Source organism: Silurus meridionalis, chromosome 27, assembly GCF_014805685.1.
Source record: "Silurus meridionalis isolate SWU-2019-XX chromosome 27, ASM1480568v1, whole genome shotgun sequence".
NCBI classification, from domain to species: domain Eukaryota; kingdom Metazoa; phylum Chordata; class Actinopteri; order Siluriformes; family Siluridae; genus Silurus; species Silurus meridionalis.
In genome coordinates, this window is record NC_060910.1 from 10,481,897 (window position 1) to 10,504,552 (window position 22,656).

The following is a 22,656-nucleotide window of genomic DNA, read 5'->3' on the forward strand; positions in this document are numbered from 1 at the left end:
GAAGATTACGAATGTGATGATGGTGATGATGCTGGTGTTAGCACGAACGTTGGGAGTTTTATAATGATTTCTCTGAGCAGATTGTAGACCTGAATTGCCACAGCCTGACAGACTAAAGGACTAAAGCCCTGCTGCATTTACATTTATGGCATTTGGCAGATGCCCTTATCCGGAGCGAGTTACAATTATCTAATTTATACAAGTACTCATGGATGCAATTGAGGATTAGGTGTTCATTTTATGATGAAAATTGGTCACGCTCAATAACATGCATGTGATATACTTGTTTACTTATTTATTTATTAATTTCATTATTTATTTGATGAAAATGCGACTCAACATAAAGCACAATCAGTGGCTGCTTATTTTAACGATGCATAGAAACAAAAACTGCGACAGAAATTCAATAAAATAGAAATAAAATAATGTGGAAAAACGTGTTAATTAGTTCTCTTCAGCCCGGTACCAAATGGCTCGATGTTTGGGGAATCCTGATTTGGGGTGCATTTTTAAGCAAGATGTTTGATGCACACTGGACTTGTCCTCAGAGACGTGTTTGACATTCCCACTCCAATTTTATGCTTATGATTTTTTTTTTTTTTTTTTTATAATAATGTGTCCACCAATGCCAGCAGTGGGAAGGCCGCTCGCTTAGGATCTCCCACGCGCGCGCTGGAATGTTGAGGTGACTCGCGCCAAAGCGCAACACGCACGAGCTGGAGCAGCACGAGCACGAAGAGCACGAGGAGCAGCAGCAGCAGCAGTAGCACGAGCACGAGGCCAGCGCCCGTTAGAGATGAGCGACGACGAGCAAACCAGACAGCCATTTGTGGATGGTCCGAATCCTCTCTCCCCGGCTCTGGTAGCCAAAAAGCATCCTCGCATGCCAAAATGCTCCCGCTGCAGGAACCACGGCTTCGTCTCGCCCCTGAAGGGCCACAAGCGCTTCTGTAACTGGCGGGACTGTCAGTGCCAGAAATGCAAACTGATAGCGGAGCGCCAGCGCGTCATGGCGGCTCAGGTAGAGCTAACTTTAGCTAGCTGTCCTTATCCCTTTACTCAAAATACAGATTCAGTTATCCCGTTTATTCCCAATACAGTATCTTTTAATTTCCTTAAAAAAGGTCACCACAAATATATTACTTTCTTCTTATGATTATTATATTTTGCTGCTCATTTGTTTGTTTAAATATTTGCTAGCTTTAGTAACACACTGAGGTCAATCTCACCGCGGTTTAACCCTTACAGAGTTGTTCCTAATGACCCAGTAATCATGTTACATTAAAATAACACTGTTTTGATTTTTCAATAACAACTATTGTTTATTTCAAAAGATGGATTTAAAACAGTGTAGGATTTTAGCTGCCCGCTTTTTCCCCCACGCCGTACTCCTGAGTAAAAGGGGGAAGAGTGTGGTGTGGCAAACAAACTAACAAATAAATACACCGTTTAAAAAACAAAACTTCCATGAAGCTGTTCATTACACTAAGTGATGTGTATTATATAGCTAAAATCCAACAAGAAATGTGTATTTATGAACAGAATAATGATGTGTGATGTGTGTTTTGTTCAGGTGGCTCTAAGGAGACAGCAGGCTCAGGAGGAGGAGATGGGCATCAGCACTCCAGTGAATCTCTCAGGTCCGGATATTATGGTGAAGAACGAGCCTGGGATTGATTACAGCTTTGCAGTGGGAGCGAGATCGCCTTCCTCCAGCAGCACCGGATCTGCTTGTTCTCCTGCTGCCTCCGGTGAGATTCATTACTTTTAATCCAACCGGAAGGAGTTAAAAGGGAGGCCATGACACAAGGTTAATATGCTGGTAATGGGAGTCTTGTTGTCTCAAAACCTTGTTTTGTAAGACATAACTGATTAAAATACAGGTCCAGTTTAAGTTCTGTATGATCAAGTTCTAATGTGCATACAGAACTTAAACTGGACCTGCATTTTAATCAGTTATGTCTTCAACTGTTGTCATCAACAAACACTTTCTGGATTTTTAAACACTATATAAAGCGTAGAAGGAAAATGAAGAGATGTTATTTAATGAGAGCTTAACTTTTTATGTAGCTCTTATCATGTGATCAGTCTTGTACAGTCATTCAGTTTGGACAGAAGCTAGAATCAAAAAGTAAAATTCAACAATTTAATTTGATCGCTATGTCTAGGTATTAAATCTGAAAAGCTGTTTAAGATTAGAAAATCATTAGATTAGAGAATCTAATCATAAAGATTAGAAAATCATAAAAAATAAAATATTTTGAAAATAACCAATCTGATATATATATATATCAGTTTTATATATATATATATATATATATATATATATATATATATATATATATATATGAGTTTTTCTTACTCAAAATCAGCATAATGTACCTTAGTATAATAGCAGTCATAGTCATTGTTAACTTTTCTTTCAGCCTTAGCTGTTAATAAGTTGTTTAGCAGATGTAAATGTACATAAAAATTAATGATGGAATGATACAACACCAGGTTACTTTTAGTTGCTGATACTTAATTCTTAAAACCTTTAAAAAAAAAAAAGGTTAATCCTTAAATTAATTATATATTATAAAATAATTGTAAACAGTTAAAATGTTTTAAATGGTCAATTCTCTTTATAAGTAAACACATTTCTGTTTCAAAATGTTTTTGCCAATTTGTTACAATATACTTTTCCAAGTTTTTTTTTTGTTACTGGCATGGGAGCGATACAGATACTGGGAATTGGTTTGGTGCGATCTATAATAAAGAAAATGCCATGTTACATAACAGTGAGGCATATTGTCCATCTTTAAACTGCCTAATAAAAAAAATACTGTAAACTATTTTTTTTGGCATTTTTCCCATTTAATATTAGTGCATGGAAATGTCAATAAAAAAATAGGAATTTATATAACGGTGGTAAAAGTGTAAATTGTGAAAGATTGCCGCATCCTTTTGTTGACTCAGTTAACTTGTGACTTGATGAACTGTTTGTGTGTTAGAGTGGTTTACGTAGTTCTGTGACCATGGACATGTAGCCATCTATCCTTACTTCATTTTAGCTCCATTTTAGTGACCCATCAAGCTTAGAACACAATAGAGCTAGTGAGGTGCTTTCATTATTTCCAGAAAACAGGGAGGCGTAATGAAGGAGCAACATTTCCTGTAACATTCTGTCACTGCACTATGTGCCTATCTATCTTGCTCTGGAGATTGCGCCACGGTATGTTGGGCATTTGTTTTGATGGCTCTCTGGCCATAGATGTTGAGTCAAGAAGGGTGGGAGAGAGACAGGCTGTTCCAGCTAGTCTGATACGATTGAGCTAGGAGGGAAATATCAGCCCGGTCAAGGCTGCATAATATTAACTGTGCTACAGTCACAGCAGTAAAGAAGAGCAAAGTGGGCACAAATCGTCATCTTCTGACACCAGGGCACTAACAGCATATTACAAATCTGCGCATGAGATAAAAAGAAAGGTGGAAATATGAAGAAATATGTTGCATAGACAAGGATAATGCAAGAACATTTTAAATCCAGGTTTCACCAGCAGATGGGGCTAATAAGCAATGATGTAAAATGCATACATTTGAGAAGATAAAACACAGCACACAAAACAATATTTGAAAGCATCTACATTTTTTTTTTACTTAATTTTAATTTTAAATTTTTTTTATGTAGTCCAAGCTACTGCAGGTAAGGTTTATTCAAGACCAATATTTATTTAAGTTTAGAATGTGTTGTTTCAGGGAGCCGTTCTTCGTTGTCGCCGAGCCCCACAGCAGCCAGCAGGGGACACTCTGAGGGCTCTTCTGACCTGGTTGTGGATGCTTCCTACTACAACTTTTATCAACCATCCCGCTACCCAGCGTACTACAGCAATCTCTACAACTATCAACAGTACCAGGTGACAACACACATGCAATGTGACATGCAGTCATTTGCTATATCAAAAATATAATATCAACAGTAGTCATTTGAACAAAAAGGAAAACTGTAAGGAGACATTGCATAGACCTTTTTAGGTATTTGTACAAAAAGGTTGCAACTCCAGGAACAAGGAAAGCTACAGTTTTGTTAATTTGTTTTTAGAGTATATTTCACATATGTAAACTGTTTGAAGCAGATAAACTGGTAAGTTTACCCCCTCTGTGCAGTGCATTATACAACAGCAAAGCACTTGGTTTAAAAAAACAAAAACAAAAAAAACTTTAATTTATTTATTAAAATGTTTTGCTTTTTGGGTTGTGCAGTGTATAGGAACAGACCTGAACGATTCACACTTGGTAAACTAAACTAGATATAAAATATGCAGTAATATATTGCATCGCTTGATATTAATTTATTGTAAGTATAGGATTCTCTGGACTGGATTGTGGGATGCTCCATAGATTGGAGTAGGATGGCAAACCATGTTTATAATGTTTTACTGTGTACTAATATCTAATATCAACTAAGTACTAAGATTACTATATGAAATTTACTCATATTGAATTGGACAACTTGAAATTTATGGCATCCTTAAAGCAAACAACAGCAATTGTATTTATTATTTATTAAAATACTTGTTGTTGGTTTTTTTATAGCTTTTTGGGTTGTGCAGAGTATACCTGAATTAAAATATACTGTAATTGAACGATTCAGACTGGGTAAACTTAACTGGGTGTAGAAGATGCAGTAACACTGGACGACCTAATGTTCAAACATTAGTATAATATAGTATAGTATAATAAATATCACTGAAGAACAGATACTCATTGTACTAGACTACTATAAATCATGTAAAGTTTTGTGTCCTTTGGGGGGATTTGTATGTGCCAAACCCATTTTCCATTGAACACAGGGGCTGCAAGCTTGAGTGAGTGAATAGATTTGGGTTTGATTAAACAAAAAGAAGGTCTCCCAAGAAGCAGGGTGGCAATGCCTTTCTGTTTGTCTTTTTCCAATCCCACTTAAAGATCCACTCCAAACAGGAAGGAGTGCTCCATATTAACTCAACACCCATGAAGAAGACCACCATGGTACACTCCTTTCCCCACTCACCTAAGCTGTATCCCATGTAGTCCAGCAGTATGTGGTAATGAGCTGATTAAGTGGGTTAGAGCGCTTGTTTATGCGGGTTCCTGTCAGTGAACCTAGCTGCCTGTTCTAACTTGGCACGATGGCACAGCGTTACACATTGTGCCTCTCCTCTCGTTACGAGCCAGTGGTGGAATACAGCAAGAAAGGTGTGTAGTCTTCATGCCACGATATCTCTCTTACAAACTGTTTACATTTCTCTGCTTCCACCATTTGGAACTGCAACTAATGCTGCCACTGGGACTCCTCTAACCCTTATCCAAGCCATGCAATTACACTGAATTTGTCCCCTTTAGTCACTTAGTTCAGCAAATGATTTTAATTCGTTTTGTAAAATGCCTGAGCTGCAACAGATGGTGATTATGTTTTCTGGTCAGTTAGAGATGGTGACCTCTAATCATTTCCATGCTGCCGAGGTATAACTGCACCTTAGTCTTATGTTATGTGCAAATTAAAATATACAGATATACACATGATTTTTTTAACCTAAATTTTTTTTTGCCTTACATAAGAAAATATAAAAACCCAGCCATTAGGGTTGCACACGCCAGTGCACTCTTAGTGCTGGTCCAAAGCCCGGATAAATGGGGAGGGTTGCGTTAGGAAGGGCATCCAGCGTAAAAACGTGCCAAATCGAACATGCGGATCACAAATACGGATGATCCGTTGTGGCAAACCCGTAATGGGAGAAGCCAAAAGAAAGTTTTACATAAGAAAATATGAAATTGTGATGTTTACAGCTTTATACTACATAGAGGTCACTTCCAGGATTTTCCTTACAGCTGTAATATCGTGGTGGAATTTTTTTGTCCACATTTTGTGCTTGTCCATGTGTAGCTTACTACATTGCATGGAAGTGATGGTATTCTCATGGTGCTCATTATGTCGAAAAACACAAATGAACACATGTGCATGCAACATGGTATAAACATGGGATTTTGGTATTTTTTTTATTTTATTTTTTTTTGGGGGGGTTTTTACTTTTAATAGGCACCGAGCTGTTAAAGGGAGCAAAGACAAGTCTTTTCACAAGGACAAGGCTGGCAGAGTGGTGATGGTATTATATTTTATGTGAAAATGCTGTAAAGGGATGCCGCATAATTCCCTGGATTAGATTGTGAGATGGACGTAGATTGAAATATGACAAACCATGTATATAATGTTAGAAAGCAATTTTAAGCTAAGAGCAAGTACTAAGTGATTTAAATGATTATTAAACTAGATCACGTTATTCAGTGATGTTGCTGAAGGTGTCTTTTGTCTAGTTAAGACATTAGTTCTTCGCTGTTGCATTATGTTAAAGATTTGCATTTACTCATATTGAATAGGACAACTTGAAATTGAGGGCATCCTCAAAGTCACGCCACTTCAGCTTGGATATCCCATCAACTTGAGACACTTTTATTAAGCTTTATCAATCTGCCAGGAAACCACTGACATACGATGCAGTCTCAACACTGTGACATGATTGTAGTATGGAGATGATCTTGTATATTTGCTCTGATTTATTTTACAAAGTATCCCCATTGTATCCAGTCTGATTTATTCATGTGTGAAATAAATTAAACCAGTATTTCTTCTGGGACTTACCAATGACTAGTATGTCCATGTGGGCTGCTGATGGGGCCATATTTCAGCATGTGTGTGCAATAGGGTGCCTGACAGCAACATCCCATACCACGGCCGCTGCTTTTGTCACACTTCTTTGTGCCATTTGAATTGCAAAGGTTAATGATATTGCTATAGTGTTTCAGCACGCTTGAATACTTTAATGTTGATCTCATTATGCATAATGGTACTACCTGCTAGAATTTATTTTCACAGCATGTTGCCTTGTAAACAAAGATCGGCCAGATGTAAGATGATTTTTCTTAGGATAAACTGAGGTTTCTTAGATATTAAAGCTGAAAATATTGGCCTAAATTAAACAAAACTTATTTTATATAGTCATTTTTAGCATCCTGCTTTACCAGTCAGATAGAGACTGCTTTTATTTTGGTAAATGTTCCTTACTGTCCAGTAAGTCAAAGGCTGTGAGTATGTCAGCTTCCCACTGAACCTTATTATGTTTTAGCAGATAGATCTTTTATAGCTTGCATTTCTTTAAGAATGTGATCTTTTACTATGGGCTACAGTCCCTAAGCAAGTTTGTTATAAATAGGTTTAGCGTTGCCAAATGGGAAAAGTTAGTGGGCGAAGAAATTGCTCCCCAGCTTGTCTTTATCTGAGCTCGTCCATCTCCTGCCCTCTCGTACCTCATGCAAGCAGGGCTGTGCTGCACTGCAGGTGGAGAATGAAAATATGAGGGTGGCGTAGAGGATCCAGATAGCTGATGGTGCCAGATAAGAGCCCTCTGAGGGAGGTAAGGGAGATGAGCCAGCCCCTATTAATGGGGGCTGCACTGAAGCTTTCACACCAGAAGTTGCACTGCACCTATACATTACTACTCAATTCTAACTTTCTTCCTGTTGAAAGCGAAAGTCAGATAAAGAGAATTTTCTGCATGAACAGGATCCAGAGTTATATTTGTCAGGTTAAAAATGAATAGACCAGTTTTAATACATGATTGTGAGAGGTGACGCATATAATACTAATAACAAATAAGACCTGGAAATTGAATTAGTCTAATTAAAAGGTTTTAGTTCAGTTTATATGAGCATAGAAATGGATAGATGGTGCCTCAGGCAGACTTCTGTACATACTTATTCCTGTTGTGACACATTTCAGATGCTCAGACGTGTATTTCTGTTTTTAAATGCATGTTTCTTTCGAGCATGTCCAGAAAAATACAGTTCATTTTTTTTGTTGAATTTGTCATAGATAATATGAGAAGGCTTAGAGCATAGCTTAAATAACAGTTTATAAAGCTGTCTAGAATTGATGGTGTAAACAATAAATGGTGACATATTACTGGCTGACAGAAATCAAATTCCATAAAGCTGAAATTGAAAAAAACCCTCAATTCCCTGTGCTGCTGACTAGACAGCTCATTTTAAAGTTTTCACAAGATGCTAGAACATTGACCAGAGATTGCAGATTGTTGCAGTTTATTTTTAGGGAATAATCTAGACTGAGAAACCAGGGAAGACTTTAAAGGCTGTAAACTATTTTTTTTCTTAATAATGAGATATACACAACTTTGTTTTAAACAGCAGGCTTATTTTTAGAATTTTTGATTTGTGTTGCAAAGACATGACAAATAGTAGAACTTGTGTGGAGATGTCTTGATTTGATCTCTGTTATGATCCAGGTTATCTGATTATGTATGAACATATCAGCTCCAGAATTATTGCCACCTTCGTTTCAAAAAAGGTTTTGAAGAAATTACAATCTTCCAATGATAATCTTCCACGGAAATAATACCAGAGGAATAGAACTATTTAAAATAAATACAATCTAAAAAAAAAACTAAACTAAAACTTAATAAAAATACATATGACAACTATTGGGCACTTTATGCCTTATACCTTTTTGCCATCGCAGCAGTACAGCCACGGAGTCTTCTTATGTAATTCTTTAAAAAAATAAGCTTTGTATGGTTTGCGCATACAGATTGAGGTTCTCTCAAAACTCTCATCTCAGATTACATATTAAAAAGGTTAAGCTTGAACATGAACATGTTAATTCAGTTTAAATGAATTGCTGAATGTGTTTTGTGTGTAAATTTAGAAAACATTTACTGAAATTATAGTTTAGCCTTTTTTTTTTATTTTTTTAAATTTAATTTAATTTTTTTTACTTTTTTACAGAGGGTGCCAACAATTGTGGAGATGACTGTATTTATTTTTCAAATTTCCTGTTACAATAATCTTCTCTTGTGTGTTTATGTGTCTGTGTCTGTACGTGAATCATTTCACTTTGAAGCAGATGCCCAGTGGAGATAGCCGCCTGTCCAGCCACAACATGTCCCAGCAATACCGCATGCACCCCTACTACTCAGCAGCTTCCTACCTAAGTCAGGGCCTGGGCACAGCTGCCTGCATGCCCCCAATTTTCACCCTGGAGGACAACAATGTATACACAGAGCCAAAAACTGCAGGTCAGTGTCATTCTCCCATCCCCCTTCTTTTTTCATCTTTCTCTCTCTCTCTCTCTCTCTCTCTCTCTCTCTCTCTCTCTCTCTCTCTCTCTCTCCTCTCAAACACACACCCACCCACACACACACACACACACACACACACACACACACACACACACACACAGATGCTCATACCACTCACAGGCCCATAAAGTTTTATCCAGAGTTTATCAACAGCGTGAGCAAAGTACATCTGAGGGAGGTTCAGTCTGCAAGTCAAGAGCGCTATAAAATTCACACAAATAAATAAATTCAAAAGTAAAACTTTTATTATGGCTATTTGTTTTTAGGCCTTGGGATTTAAAGTGACATGAGCTTCATGTACAAGTGCAGCAGTCACACACTTTTGATATTTCAGTTTCTTTATGTTGCAGATTTCATAAATTCATACAACGGTCTGGCTAATGGCTGGTTCCGAACTGGCCAGAGCAGATCAATTTATAAATGAGCACTTAAGAAGATGTTGACTGATTTCGCATGCTTTGTGCTTTAATAGACTCAATGGTCCTCCATCTCCTGAAAGCCTTTACCTGTTCTGGTTCTTGCCGATTTTTACAAGATGTTTGCCCATGAGGGTGCCTGTCCCCCTGCACTCTCACTCCAGGGTGTCCTACGCTCCATTACAACACAAAAGCGCTCCAGGCTGGGTGGTCTCAAAACACTGATACCAACTACCCAGTTACTGAACTCAGAGCAGGCTGATAGCTGTTTCCTGTGACAGATAATGTGAGAACTACTTGCACCATTTTCATTAAAAAAATACCCCAGTGCTCAATGTAATTTACAATGAAATAACAATTACCTGTTCAGAATAGATAACTTTGTGCTTCAGTGGAAATTGTTTACTTCAATTTTTATGTTTGTGTGAGCTCATTTTTTCATTAGATATTTACATTATATGCAATTACACAGTACTACAGACCTCCTGTGCAGAGTATTAGTAAAGAATTAAACTTTTGGTTGTAATATATGGTATATAGCAATAATAACATAATATACTAACATAATTTTAGAGGTATAATATTTATAAAATGTACAGGTGTAGAGTTGTTCCTCTGACTTTTTTTGTTTGGTTTATAAAAGCAACATTAAATTAATTCATCAAAGATTTTTAAATGATGTCTCTATTGGTCCCTCAAGCATAACATTTTAGTAAATGATATTGACTTGAACTGCAATGAAGACAAAAGGGTAATTCAAATAATAAACCATTTTGTACTTTCTTTCTCAACCTTGTTTAGATGGTCTTATTAGGAATGGCATGACCATGACCTTGCATGCATGGCCAGGCTGGCATGGCCAGAAAAAAGCTGTTATCTGCAAAGAGTTACCTCCTATTCTTGTGCGGCACAAACAGATTTTACATGCTTTTTTGTCATTATTAGTACATTCAGTACAGCCAAGCCTGATTAGCTTCTGAGGTTGATTTCTTTTTAGCTAGAATTTTATTGCTATAACTAGTAGTTACAGTGTCTCAGAATAAACTTTAAAACATTAATAATTATAGAACATACCTTAAAGATTTAGATGGTGTAAAATATGTAATTATTTCTATCCATATATCATTTTGATACTGAAGACAAAGTTTGATCTTTGGTCCTTAGGATTTACTGCTCTTGTAGACATATGTCTTTCTATGAGAAGGCTTGTGAGTACCCCATACACCTGCTGTGCCTCTTGTGCTCCCACCCTGCACGTTGTGTATTTATTTCCTCCTTGCTTTGTGAAAGGGGTGAGGGGTGGAGTGGGGGAAGAGTAATCAGTTGGCCAAATATGAGGCCAAATAACCTTCAGGAGTGCCATGCTGTCCTTTCTGAGTGGGCCCTCTCTGCCGGTGTCTCGGGAAAATTGCCTCTGAGGTTAGTGAGCGGGAACAGTTAAGATTTACAAACAATGATGAAGCTTGTCATGCGTCTTTCTCCATCCGTCACGAGCGGCGGCTCTGCCGGGGCGTCCAAGTGTTCTTCATAAAAGCCAGCTCGCTGTGAAATACGCCCCTGTGCGCACTTTACTGCCGTGAGCTCGTCAGCAGCGCTTTGCTGTAAATCGTCCACGCCGCCAGTGACACCACACTCCATCACCCGCCTGGGGTTGGCTTACATCCACCCCACATCTCTCTCCCAACCCATCCTCCTGCCCCTTCATGCACTGAGATGATGTGCTCTCTGTGAATTATGTTGGAATTTTAGGGTTATACGAGACAGGTTTAACCATTTTCTTTCTCTCATGTTTGTTTGAATTTCTTTGTTGAACATTTCTGAAAGTTTCATGTAGGAAGAGAAATGCAGAAAAGAATGACACCAATCACAGTATAATGTAGTCAACAAATTCACCAAGTAAATCTTTTTTAAGTAAAGTTTTAACCATTATTGATTTGAGTCTTTGTAGTTTGGGCATGTTTACACATTTAATGATTTCCAATCTCAAGTGTTTTATTTTCTAGTAATAAAGTGGAAAGCTTTTCAAAGCTATGGATATTTATTGATCTGACTGTTCCCTGTGCTGTCTCTCTAAGCCACAAAGGTAATGGATGAATCCCATTATTATTCAAATTTACACAGTGTTAAAATAACACTACTGTCTGTGCAAGAATTTGCTACCCATTGCTTAAAATCTGATTATGAATCTAAACCATTTCGCTCGATCATTTGAAATCATAATGTAAGCTTAAGATGTTTCCCAAAGCTCCATATTCAGTGGAATACAGTGCTTAGTAAATTTGAAGTGCATTTCACAATATTTGAAAAAGATGTCTGATTTTTGCCATGATAAAAAATCCTGTCCTGTTTGTGCATGTGCTTGATGTTACAAGTATAAAAACTTTTTTAACTGTTGTTTTTTTAAATAGAAAATATATTTTTTAATGCTGTTAATTAAAAACAACACATTTTTGTCATTAATTATAATTACTAGTAATTAAGTATAGTAATTTTAAATAAGCGAGTACATACAAGTTACAATGTTCAATTTAAGGTAGAGTTAAGACAAACACACTTTATATGGAAAAACACAGTTTCACTGAACGAATCAAAGGTCCTATTCACTCTTTCAAACGATGGGATTAACAATGAAAACATTTTATAAATGCAATGAAGTGGTAATAATTTAACAGGAAGAGGTGTAATGTCTCATGTAACAGAGAAGCCGTACAGCTTTTATCAACAATACTAATCCATTTCTTTGACATCACACACTGCCGAGAAGTTAACTCTACTATAGTGCCAACTATATGTGACATTTTCTGCTTTAATGTTTCAGTGTTTAATGTTTAACGTGGCAAATGTAAGATTCATAAAATTGTTTCGTTCCGCCACAAATTAAATTGAGATTCCATTTCTGTATAAATGTTAATACTGAAATATGGTATTAATCATTTTACTGATCAATCAATTAATCATATTAATCACTAATAATTAGGTGATAAATAAATAAAGTACTTTCTTGTAAACTTTTTTGATACCACCTGGGTATGTGTCCAGCAGTTTATAGATACCTGACTGCTTAGACTCAAGCGATGTTTGAAAACCATATTCTAGATTTACTGATTTGTGCATGGTTTTGTGCTTATTTAGCCACACGTGCATGCATTAGTTCAGGTTCACCCAACGGTGTTCAGTGGGGTTGAGGTTCTTTCAAGCCATTCTTGGCAAACTGTGTTTATATAGGCCTCAATTTGAGCACATGGAGAGTGTCTTGCTGAGATATGGTGGGTGAAGTGAAGTAAGATTGTAATAAACATTCAAGATAATAGTGTACTTCCAACTGTGTGGTGACCACATATAGATGTAATGCTGAGATGTCCACATACTTTTGGTGATATAGTGTATATCTCATAGCTTTGATGGATATGTTATGTGATTTCTGATTCCAGCATACACTTCTGGACTAATTACTATATATGCATTGATTAAATAATAATAAGATGCTTTTTCTGGTAAATGTCTTCAACTTATAGTCTAAAAACTGTATGCATGTTTTTCCATATGAATTATGTTGATCTCCATATTGACTTGTTTGGGTATATAGCTTGTTATCGCTGAATTTAGCATTTGACAGATACAGAATAACACACCAAATCGCTCACTTTTGCTATTTCGTTGTAAAAACAGTGGCCTGGGGGTGAAATCCATGACTGGAGTCTAACTACAGTCTGCTGTCTAAAAGCTTGAGGCACACTTAGTGACTCCTCCATTTCATGCTGTCTTGCCCTCTCTTCTGCTGATGCTAAATGCTTTGTCTTTTCGCTCTCTATGGATTGGTTAAATACCAGTGTAATTGCCTGCTCTGGGCTGAAGCACTGTTGTAATGTGTTGTAGAACATCTCCATTAAGACTTGCCCGAGGCATTGGAGAGATTAAATGCATAAGGAGCATTGCTTTATGATGTTCTACAGCCATTGCCACTGTCCTTTGCTCAGGTTGAACCACTGAGACATTTTAAAATCTGCTTTAAAGGGGAGTGGCCAATGTCAGTAGATATCAATGGAATAAGAGAAAAATTTCAGATGACCCTTTCCTTGACTCATGAAGCTGGAGTGACCTTTTCCTTCAAATATTTGAAAACAAACCTGCATTCCGATGTGCTCATGTTCATGGTGAAGCGTGAGATTGATCCCTAATGCAGCATTGTATGTAATGCAGTATATCGAATGCAAGCAGTGTTTGAGGAAAAAGAGCCGAGGACATTGCAAGGCCTTGAAAGGCAGTCTTGTGTTAAATTTAAAAACATTGCAGTGCTTTCAAATTCAGATGTTAGTGTGGCTATGAAATGCCTGTTTTGTTTGGTCCTGATCAATTCCCTGTCTGCCTTTCAGACATTAAGAGCCTTATCTGAATGTAATCACACACGTATTTTACCCCTGGGACTGTAGTTTGTGCTCTACCCCATGACGCTATTTTTATTTTCACATTTCTTATTCCACATTTGCAATTATTTTGGCCCATTTTAACGGAATGACAAGAAATCTCTCAAACCATTGATTGCATGTCTCAGGTCATTATAGTATATCTATAATGTTTCGACAGATCCGAGTGTGTGTCCAGAGATGGACAGGTCGTTTTTGTGGGAGTTGGCTGAGTGCTCGTGATTTAACATGGAGGAGGGCTTGTCAATTCTCTCAATGACACTATCCAGCTGGGGACAGATTGGTTAACAATGCAGGACTGGAGGTGCTTATGTGTTTAATTAGCCTCTGACCCTGACTTGATGCCTTCTGTCAGACACTGCTGGCCACTCATGCCATTCTCTAATAGTCCAATAATGGTCATTGAAGGTGTCGGTTCTAATGATAGTCACGAAAAGCTAGTGATGCAGTTCAGCTGATATAGGACATTCTGCAGAATTGTTCAAAGACACCCCAACACCTCAGAAAATTTGTACAATATATTTTGACGTCTGAATTACAAGAAAGCAATTTTTAGTATAAGCTCTGTTTTGTTCCTCAAATACTTTTTATAATGTGGTCCATATGCAGTGAAAGTCAGTATTACTCTGTGTGAGAATGTCTCATTGGCTGGCTTGGGGAGTGAGTGTTTGTTTAAGGTTTAAGTCTCCACTGAATTTTCTGCTTCATAAAGTCCTGCCAAAGCTCTAATGATAGAGAGAGATGGCCATAAGACAGAACTCTTCCCTTATATCTTTCCTGCCACTGTAGAGGGAAGCTTCTCAATGTTCATAACTAAGACTTAGTTAAGACTTTCATGTAAAACACAAACACTTCAAACACATAAAAGCATTTTGTTTGTTTTAAAATTACCTTTTGTGTTTTTATTAGATTTTTGTACTGTCAGTTTATTTATTTATTTGTTTGTTTATTCATTTCTTCTCAGCTCTGAAGCACCTGAACCCGATATATAAGTGCATGGCAGAGTGTGTATCGGTGTTTATCTAAGTGGAGGGATTAGGCACCCTCATGGCCCTGTGCAGGTAGTGTATGAGCTCTGGCAGAAAAGCTTTATCCACAATAGATAAGGCCTAAATTACCATCTTCTTGCACATCTGGGCTTTTGTTCACTTTTTGTTCGGACTGCCAGAAATGATTGAGCTCCTTTCAACTTCTTCCCTCCCCTTTTCATGGGCTTAAAAAAAAAGACTTCCTTTTGTTAAACCACACAAAGAAGGGTTAATAGTTTGGAAATATAAGATATTCAGTTGAACAGAGGTGAATAGGGCAAAAGTTCATGAAAGAGAATAAGTTCTTTCTGAACACAGAGAAAGGTAAATCTTCTCTTGTTTCAGTACTGTTCTGTGCTTGACAGACGGGTACAAGTTTTTAAACTATCAAGCAAACTTGAGTGAATGCCAAGTCCTGCTTGTTTTTTTCTTGTTTTTTTTTTAAACAAAGCATAAATACAGTTTGTAATCCAGTATAGCAAAATGCCTCTGCATGAAATGAAGGACAGGAAAAATTTATGAGACATTTGCCTTTCTTATGGGTATTGTATTTCACTTAAAACCTAGACATCACTTTCTCATTTGTATTTTTAAACACTGTTTTGAAGTGCTAGATTATTTAAGAACACCAAAAGTGTTTTAAAGTATTTTTATGCTCCATATTGATCTGTATTAAATGGTAATTAGGTAATAGGTTGATTATCAAATGCAACAAAGCTGTGACACAGAACATGTCTGCCAGCCACACAAGCACCATTATGCAATTTACCTTCTATACAAATGACCTACCAGTCACCCGCAAGTGCTTTTGCTTTTAATTACACCATAGTTTTTTTCCCCTGATGAAACCCTTTAAGAATTAACACAGCCACAGCTAATTTAAAATCCTTTTATCTCTAACACCATGTTATTGCTGTTCAAAGAGCATCTGCGCAGTTTAGCTACACAAACATAAGTATTAACGATTGGTTGGTTTGAGATGGGCGACAAACTGCAGACAGCGTGCCGAGACCTGAAGCCTGAAACCAATCAGAAGGTTAATGAAGAGAAAAATTACTCCTGTTTTTCACCAGTGCTCCTTAATTACCTCTACGCCAAAGCAGAGGGCTGTGTAGAAGGAGGAGGAGAAAGGGAAGACATGGCATGAAGATGAACTCTTTATTGTCTTTTTTGAGTTATGAAGGTCAGGAAAGCAGTCGAATTACATTTATATAATCCCCTTTGCGTTGTGTCTTTGATAGACCTTACAGACACTGTAGTATCAGTTTTATATGTGCAGTTAGTTAACTGAACTGGCTCAGTGCACAAGCCATGATTCATAAGTTTATAACATGTGGTTTATTATAATAAACTGTGCTATCAATGTTTCGAATTAACATTATCACAGGTAATTTGTCATTACTTAGAGCAGAGGATAAATAATCCATAGGACAATCTGTTGCATTGGATCATTTTTGAAACCATGGACGCAATGCCCTCTTGACTAAAGAAAAGTCCATCTCTAATGGTATGGGGGTGCATTAGTGCATATGGAATGGGCAGCATGCACATCTAGACAGACATCGTCGGTGCTGAAATGTATAAAGAGGTTTTAGAGCAACATATGCTTCAATCTATTGGATGTCTTTCTCAAGGAAGGTTTTGCATATTTTAGCAAGTCAATGCTAAATTGCATACTGCATCTACTGCAACCGCAGTCTTAGTAGTAGAAGAGTTTGTGTGTAAACTGACCCGCCTGTAATCCAGATCTGTATAATTAAAATTAAATATTCTACAAAGAAAACCCAGGAGTCCTGTATCAGACAGAAATGGGACATTCCTCTTCAAAAACTCTAGTTATGGGTTTCCTCAGTTTCCATAAGAAGATATGCTACTCAGTGGTAAACATGGCTCAACTTTTTAAAAACATGTTACAGCCATAAAATTTTAAATGACCATATTTTTTTCAATAATCAGATATTTCCTTAGCTTAAACATTTGATGTTTTTTATGTTCTATTGTGAATAAAATTTGGGTTTAAAGATTTGCAAATCATTGCCATTTCCTTTTTATTTTATACAGCGTCCCAACTTTCTTTTTTTTTAGAATTGGGGTTGTTTAATTATTTTCCTACTTGAGTTTTGTTTATGGAGCATTAAAGAAAGCTCAGTTCAGTTGATACTTTGCTTATCCAGCACTGCTCATTCTACACATGTTCACACAGTGCATTCTCAGCACTCATGCTGGCTCAATACGTCATCAAGTTCAGTGGTTCTGCCCAGAGGGCTTGAACTCACCTCAGCCTGCGTGATTCATGTCTGAGAGCACTTTGTCTACTTTGTTGTAATGTTGTGAGCTGTCACTGTTATAATTGCCTAAAGCTAACAGATTGCGTGTACACTGACTTTTAAAGCTGGGGCAATAAAATTGCTTTTACTTGTCCATTTCGCATATTATGTTTTGTAAGGCATTTTGACCATTTTGCTGAAGGTATTACATTTACAGTGAAAAGAAAAAGAGTATTCAGACACTTGTTTTTGGAAGTTGAACTCTTTAAAATGCTTTTATTGCATAGTATCATTTAAATATACGCACAAAATTCATGTTTATTAAAAAACCAAGTAATAGGGAAAATATTGATAATTGAAATATTTTGACACCAATATTTGTACTTTGTTGCAATGCTTTTGTTGGCAATTGTGACATTTAAGATTCTCTTTTTACATCATTATAGTTCATTGTGGCCCACTACTCATGGCCAATTATCTATAATTTCCTGACAAAATAAGGGTCTCCAAAAACTACCAAAATTCTACAAAAGCTTTCGGTGCGATTCAGTGCCTCAGTACTCTATCCAAGGAAGCAGCTCTATTTAATAGTGCCTTCACACTTTATAGTTAATAGTATAAAAGAATTAGTCTATGTTTTGTACACTGTAATAGCTGCTGCCTTGTTCACACATCTGATCCTCTGTCTTTTGCAGCTTTCTCTGCTGATGGAGCTCCTGACACCAGCCTGACCTGTATGTCCATCAGCCCTATGGTGAGTTCTGGGATCAAGACAGAATGTGAGCCCAACTCTGACTCTGGAGTGTTTACTGTGGACTCCATCATAGAGGGAGCGTCCAAGTAAAGGTCTTAGAGACTATACCAACTTGAGGTACCTCATGGCACTAGCGGGTTATGGTCTAAAATATAAAATGTTAAGTTGTGACCATTAAGTTTAAAGTTTTTCTCTATTGTGTATCATTATAATTTGTTTCAGTTTAATTTCTCTAAATACCTGCAGTTTTCATTGATAGCATTTTTGTGAATTTTGATGACATACAGTATTTTAACATTTGGTTTTATGCCAAATCGCATAAGGACCTTTGCCTGCCTTTTGTTTAAATAGATATATGAAAATATAATTATTAATTTTTGTTTGCCTATTTCAAAATCACAGGAGCTTGAGAAGACCTTTTAAATTTGAATGTATTTCTAACTAGATATATTAATCAGTTTAAAATCAAAAACATTTTTGTTCTTAAAAGAGTTCTTTCCATGTTTGCACTTGAAACTGCAACTTGCAGTACACATCGGCTTTGTGATGTCATTGTTGCATTATTGAAAAATGTTTAAAAAAATTTTTTTCTTCTACCAGTAATGTACAGCAAATGCATTTCCACCCAGATTGTGATATTTGGTCTTAGATAATTTTTTACACCATTCATCCAAACAGCAAGGGATGCAGGTATGGGTGGGTTAGTATGCAGGAAGATATACTAATGAATTATGCTTCAATCTCAATACAACTAGTGCATTGTTTATTTATGGCCACCAGCAAGAGGGCATCATTTAACTTTGGATGATTTGCATCACTATCTACCTCCTTGAATTGTGAGAGGTTCTTTACCCCACTTTAGTTTATAAGCTGAATGCTTCTGCCCTTTCTTTTCAAACCATAGAGTTGTCACTGTTTGCCCTTGACAATAGCACCTCTGAATAATGTTTAGCAATTTGCATTAAATAACAAAGATTTGTACAAAGCCATCCTAGATCTATTTTTATATATTTGGATGTTAAAAAAAATTGTGAAATAGTATGTACACACATCTGTTGCAGAGACAAATATATACTATTAATCTTACATATAGCCTAAAGAAAAATTATTTTCCAGTAAAATATTTTGTAATTGATCATTTTTATACTCTGCTCTTCTATACAAGTTGAATTATACACACAACCTATTGTTTGTATTTTTATTTTCTCAGTAATAAAGCAACAAGACTGAACATCCCTCTTTTCTTCCTACAGTTATGAACGGTATAGGTGTTATCACTTAGACAGTTTGTTCATGTTAAGATTTACTTACTTAATTACTGCATCACTGAGTTGTGAGCTGTACCACAAAATGGTTCTATTGCTTTAACCACTGCACTGTGTTACTGTGACTGACTGTTTTGATTAATTTTAAATTCTATGTTGCAAAAGCACCTGTTATTGTTATGCCTTAATAAAACAGCAAGAAATCGCATTTAAATTACTCTGGTGTTTATGCTGCTGTGCGCTTTAAGAAAATAGAAACTGTTATCGATGGCTGATTTTCACATCGCCTATGAATACACTGCACTACATAAAACCAAAAATGAAAATTACTTGTATTTTCTTTGCCTGAGATGCTGAAAACATTTATTCGATTCTGCTCCATCTGCTATTATCAATAACCTGACCATCTTGGTGTTTTTTTTTATCCTTTTTTATTAAACACACTTAACTCTTAATTTCATCCCCCAGTGGTTTTAGTGAGAAGAATGTGTAGTTACCTATATGACTCTGACATTATAAATCACTGCCGCAGAGCGGATCGGGCAGCAGTATCGATTGATCCTGATATATCACAGAAATTTACTGTCACTTCTGTTTTCAATTAAAGATACAATCAGTCAGATAATGACTTAATTGGATTTTACAGAAGATTGACTTTTATTGCTGTGTGCTTTATGGGTTTAGTTAAGGAAAGCCTCTTCATCACGGGAGCTTGTCAGAGGCACCCGTGTCCTTCTGTTGCTACGAGTCCAGACCGTGGGCTGAATAGTGTCGCCCAGTTTGTTTTCCTTGAGCTGCTATTGCTCCATCAATCACAGTCACCGAGTGCAAGACAAAGCTATGATAAAGCTGTACTCATCCTCAAGATGCTTTTACACACACACACACACACACACACACACACACACACACACACACACACACACACACACACACTGTTTTGGGTTGGGTGTGCTCCTCAGGTGTATTTTCACAGTCAGGAGTTCTGGATTTAGGGGAAGTGAAGCTCATAAAAGTGGTTGATGACAGAGTGGTCTCAGACAAGGATCAGTGTAATGCAGTTCATCCTTATATATGTGTGCTAGGGTGTGGGAGAGGTGTACATGAAAAAAGAAACCATGCAAGGTTCTCATTGCTCTCTTTGAATTTGTTTGGTAAGTGTGTAAGGATTGCATCAGCTAACAATAGTGAATGTTTTCTGTGAGGTATTTTGTTGCTTGAAAGTGTACACCTATTGTCAACTAGAGGTACAGTAATTTGGCTTTGTTAATATCTTATATCATAATACTGATTATCTCTTAGACTGGTACAAGCATTGTAATTGGCATGAAGATTGTCTGACCTGGGGAGGGTTTTGTTTCCATTAGCTACAGCCACACCAAAAGAAATAAATAAAAACATACAGTGGAGAAAAAACAAAAATATATGTATTTCAGCCAAAATAATGAAAATTCGGAAATATTCCTTACGTTAAATAAAAGTGTATCTAAATAATTTATTTGTTCTTCTCAAATGATTGTGAATGCACATTTTCTAATATGGCAACTCGGTCACTTTGAAAGGCAAAAAAAGTTCTCATCTCAGATGTCTTTCTGAAACGTATCCCTTAAATGTTTCCCACTTGTACTTAAAGGTTATATGCAGGTCACAAAAGTGTTTGCTCAATTCAAGGGTTTCAGATTTAACAATTTTAGTATCTTTGAAGTATCGTCTTATTTAATAGAGTGTACATTCTATTCAGAATAGTGTATTACGGTAACAAATCAGATGTTTTTGTATGATTAAAATTTCTTAACTGATGGATAACTAACTTGTAATTGAATGGTAATGAGGTATACAGTTGTATCCTGAATCCTACATGAATATCACAAATGTGTTCCTTCATTTAATGTTCAGTACACGAGGTCCACTGCCTTTTCTTTGTACTAGTCTATTAAAACAGTTCATTTTGTTGAATCCAATGGGAATGTGAGAGTCGTGAGTATCCCATTGTCACTGTTTATACTCAGATAGAGAGGGTGTGACTGGGAGGAGATGCTGCTGTCAGAACTATAGTGATTTGGACGCTCTTAGTGGATCGGAAATTAGCAAGACGTTTCACTGGACAGATGTCCTGCCATCATTCACAAGCTGCCTTTTGGCAGCCTGTCAGCTGGATAAACTGATTCACTCACTAAAATAGAGACAACAAGGTCACTGGGTATGATTCTTCTGTCTGCACATCATTTTCAATAAAATAAAATATGTTTGTGTGTGTGTGTGTGTGTGTGTGTGTGTGTGTGTGTGTGTGTGTGGGATTTTCTATTGCTTCAATGTGTTTTTGTTTGTTTTTATTAGATTTGCTGCAATGCTACTCATATTTTCTTCATAAAAATATTTTAACAGTTTAACATTTTCTTCTGTATGTTAATGAGATACATTAAGCCTACAGAGGTCATGGAGCTGTTTCTCATTCTCTCTTTCTCTCACTCTCTCGTTGTTATCTTTCTTTTTTTTTTTTTTCAGCTCCATCTAGAACAGCTAGATTGGGTTAAAGTTGGATGACTGGGCAGGTAATTTCATTATATATGCCACTGCCTCCTTTCTCTTAAAATATGTTACACAGCTTTGAAAAAGAAATAAATCATATTATTCACTTGAACCTAGAAATCGTTTTCCCATCGTATTTTTCTCTACTAAATTCGTTTCCAAAGAAAATTATTTCCAGTCATTTTCATTTCCAAGCAATGTAATTTCATCAAAGAAACAAAAACTTATAATAATAATAATAATAAAATAATAATAATAATAATAACAGCATCAGAAACAACATAATACAACAACAACAATAATAATAATAATAATAATAATAATATGCTACCGTTTTTAATTCCTTCCAAGTTTGCATGGCCTGTGTTTTATCAAGGGGGATTTTTAGTTATTAAATGTAAATGGATGAGTCTTGGAAACACACAGACACTTATTTTATAGAATATTTTGTAGCTTGTCAGCATTTGTGTGATTAGTGATCAGAGCAGACTGAAGTCCACTGGTGGTTTGGAGCGTTTGTAGAAGCTCTGCTGTATTTTCCTTTTCGATTTATTATTAATGAACGATGATAGTCTACATTTAAGTTATATTTATTTTACATTTATAGGCTTTTTAAAATGTTTTTTTTTATCCATAAGCATTTTCTATTTCTAATGAATTAATACCGAAATGTATTATTGCCGTTTCAGGCACATACACACTTTTCAATGCTTAAATATTCTTTACAATTTCTACAGATTTATTTGCTACTAAACTCATTATAGCCCTGAAAATGGTTGTGGCAAAAATGATCCTTGTTTACA

At 36.4% G+C, this 22,656-nt stretch overlaps 1 protein-coding gene across 3 annotated transcripts; it reads left to right on the forward strand.

The window, feature by feature from the left end:
• The first annotated feature begins 622 nt into the window (after positions 1-622).
• dmrt1 (doublesex and mab-3 related transcription factor 1) lies at positions 623-19,538 on the forward strand. Of its 3 annotated transcripts, none has more exons than XM_046841935.1 (5): positions 623-1,021; positions 1,574-1,751; positions 3,739-3,896; positions 8,933-9,107; positions 9,643-10,213. In XM_046841935.1, the coding sequence occupies exons 1-5, from the start codon at positions 797-799 to the stop codon at positions 9,717-9,719; spliced, it is 813 nt and encodes a 270-aa protein (XP_046697891.1). In that variant the 5' UTR covers positions 623-796; the 3' UTR covers positions 9,720-10,213. The 3 variants fall into 3 exon arrangements, with proteins under 3 accessions (XP_046697891.1, XP_046697890.1, XP_046697889.1); XM_046841934.1 differs by lacking the exon at positions 9,643-10,213 and adding an exon at positions 18,001-19,538 and having other exon boundaries at positions 628-1,021; positions 8,936-9,107; XM_046841933.1 differs by lacking the exon at positions 9,643-10,213 and adding an exon at positions 18,001-19,538 and having other exon boundaries at positions 629-1,021.
• Positions 19,539-22,656: the final 3,118 nt, after the last annotated feature.

Coding starts and splice junctions, on each gene's coding strand:
- dmrt1 (XM_046841933.1), top strand. CDS start 797: ATGAGCGACGACGAGCAAACCAGACAGCCATTTGTGGATGGTCCGAAT. Junction 1,022..1,573: donor AGCGCGTCATGGCGGCTCAG/GTAGAGCTAACT, acceptor TGTTTTGTTCAG/GTGGCTCTAAGGAGACAGCA. Junction 1,752..3,738: donor TTGTTCTCCTGCTGCCTCCG/GTGAGATTCATT, acceptor GTGTTGTTTCAG/GGAGCCGTTCTTCGTTGTCG.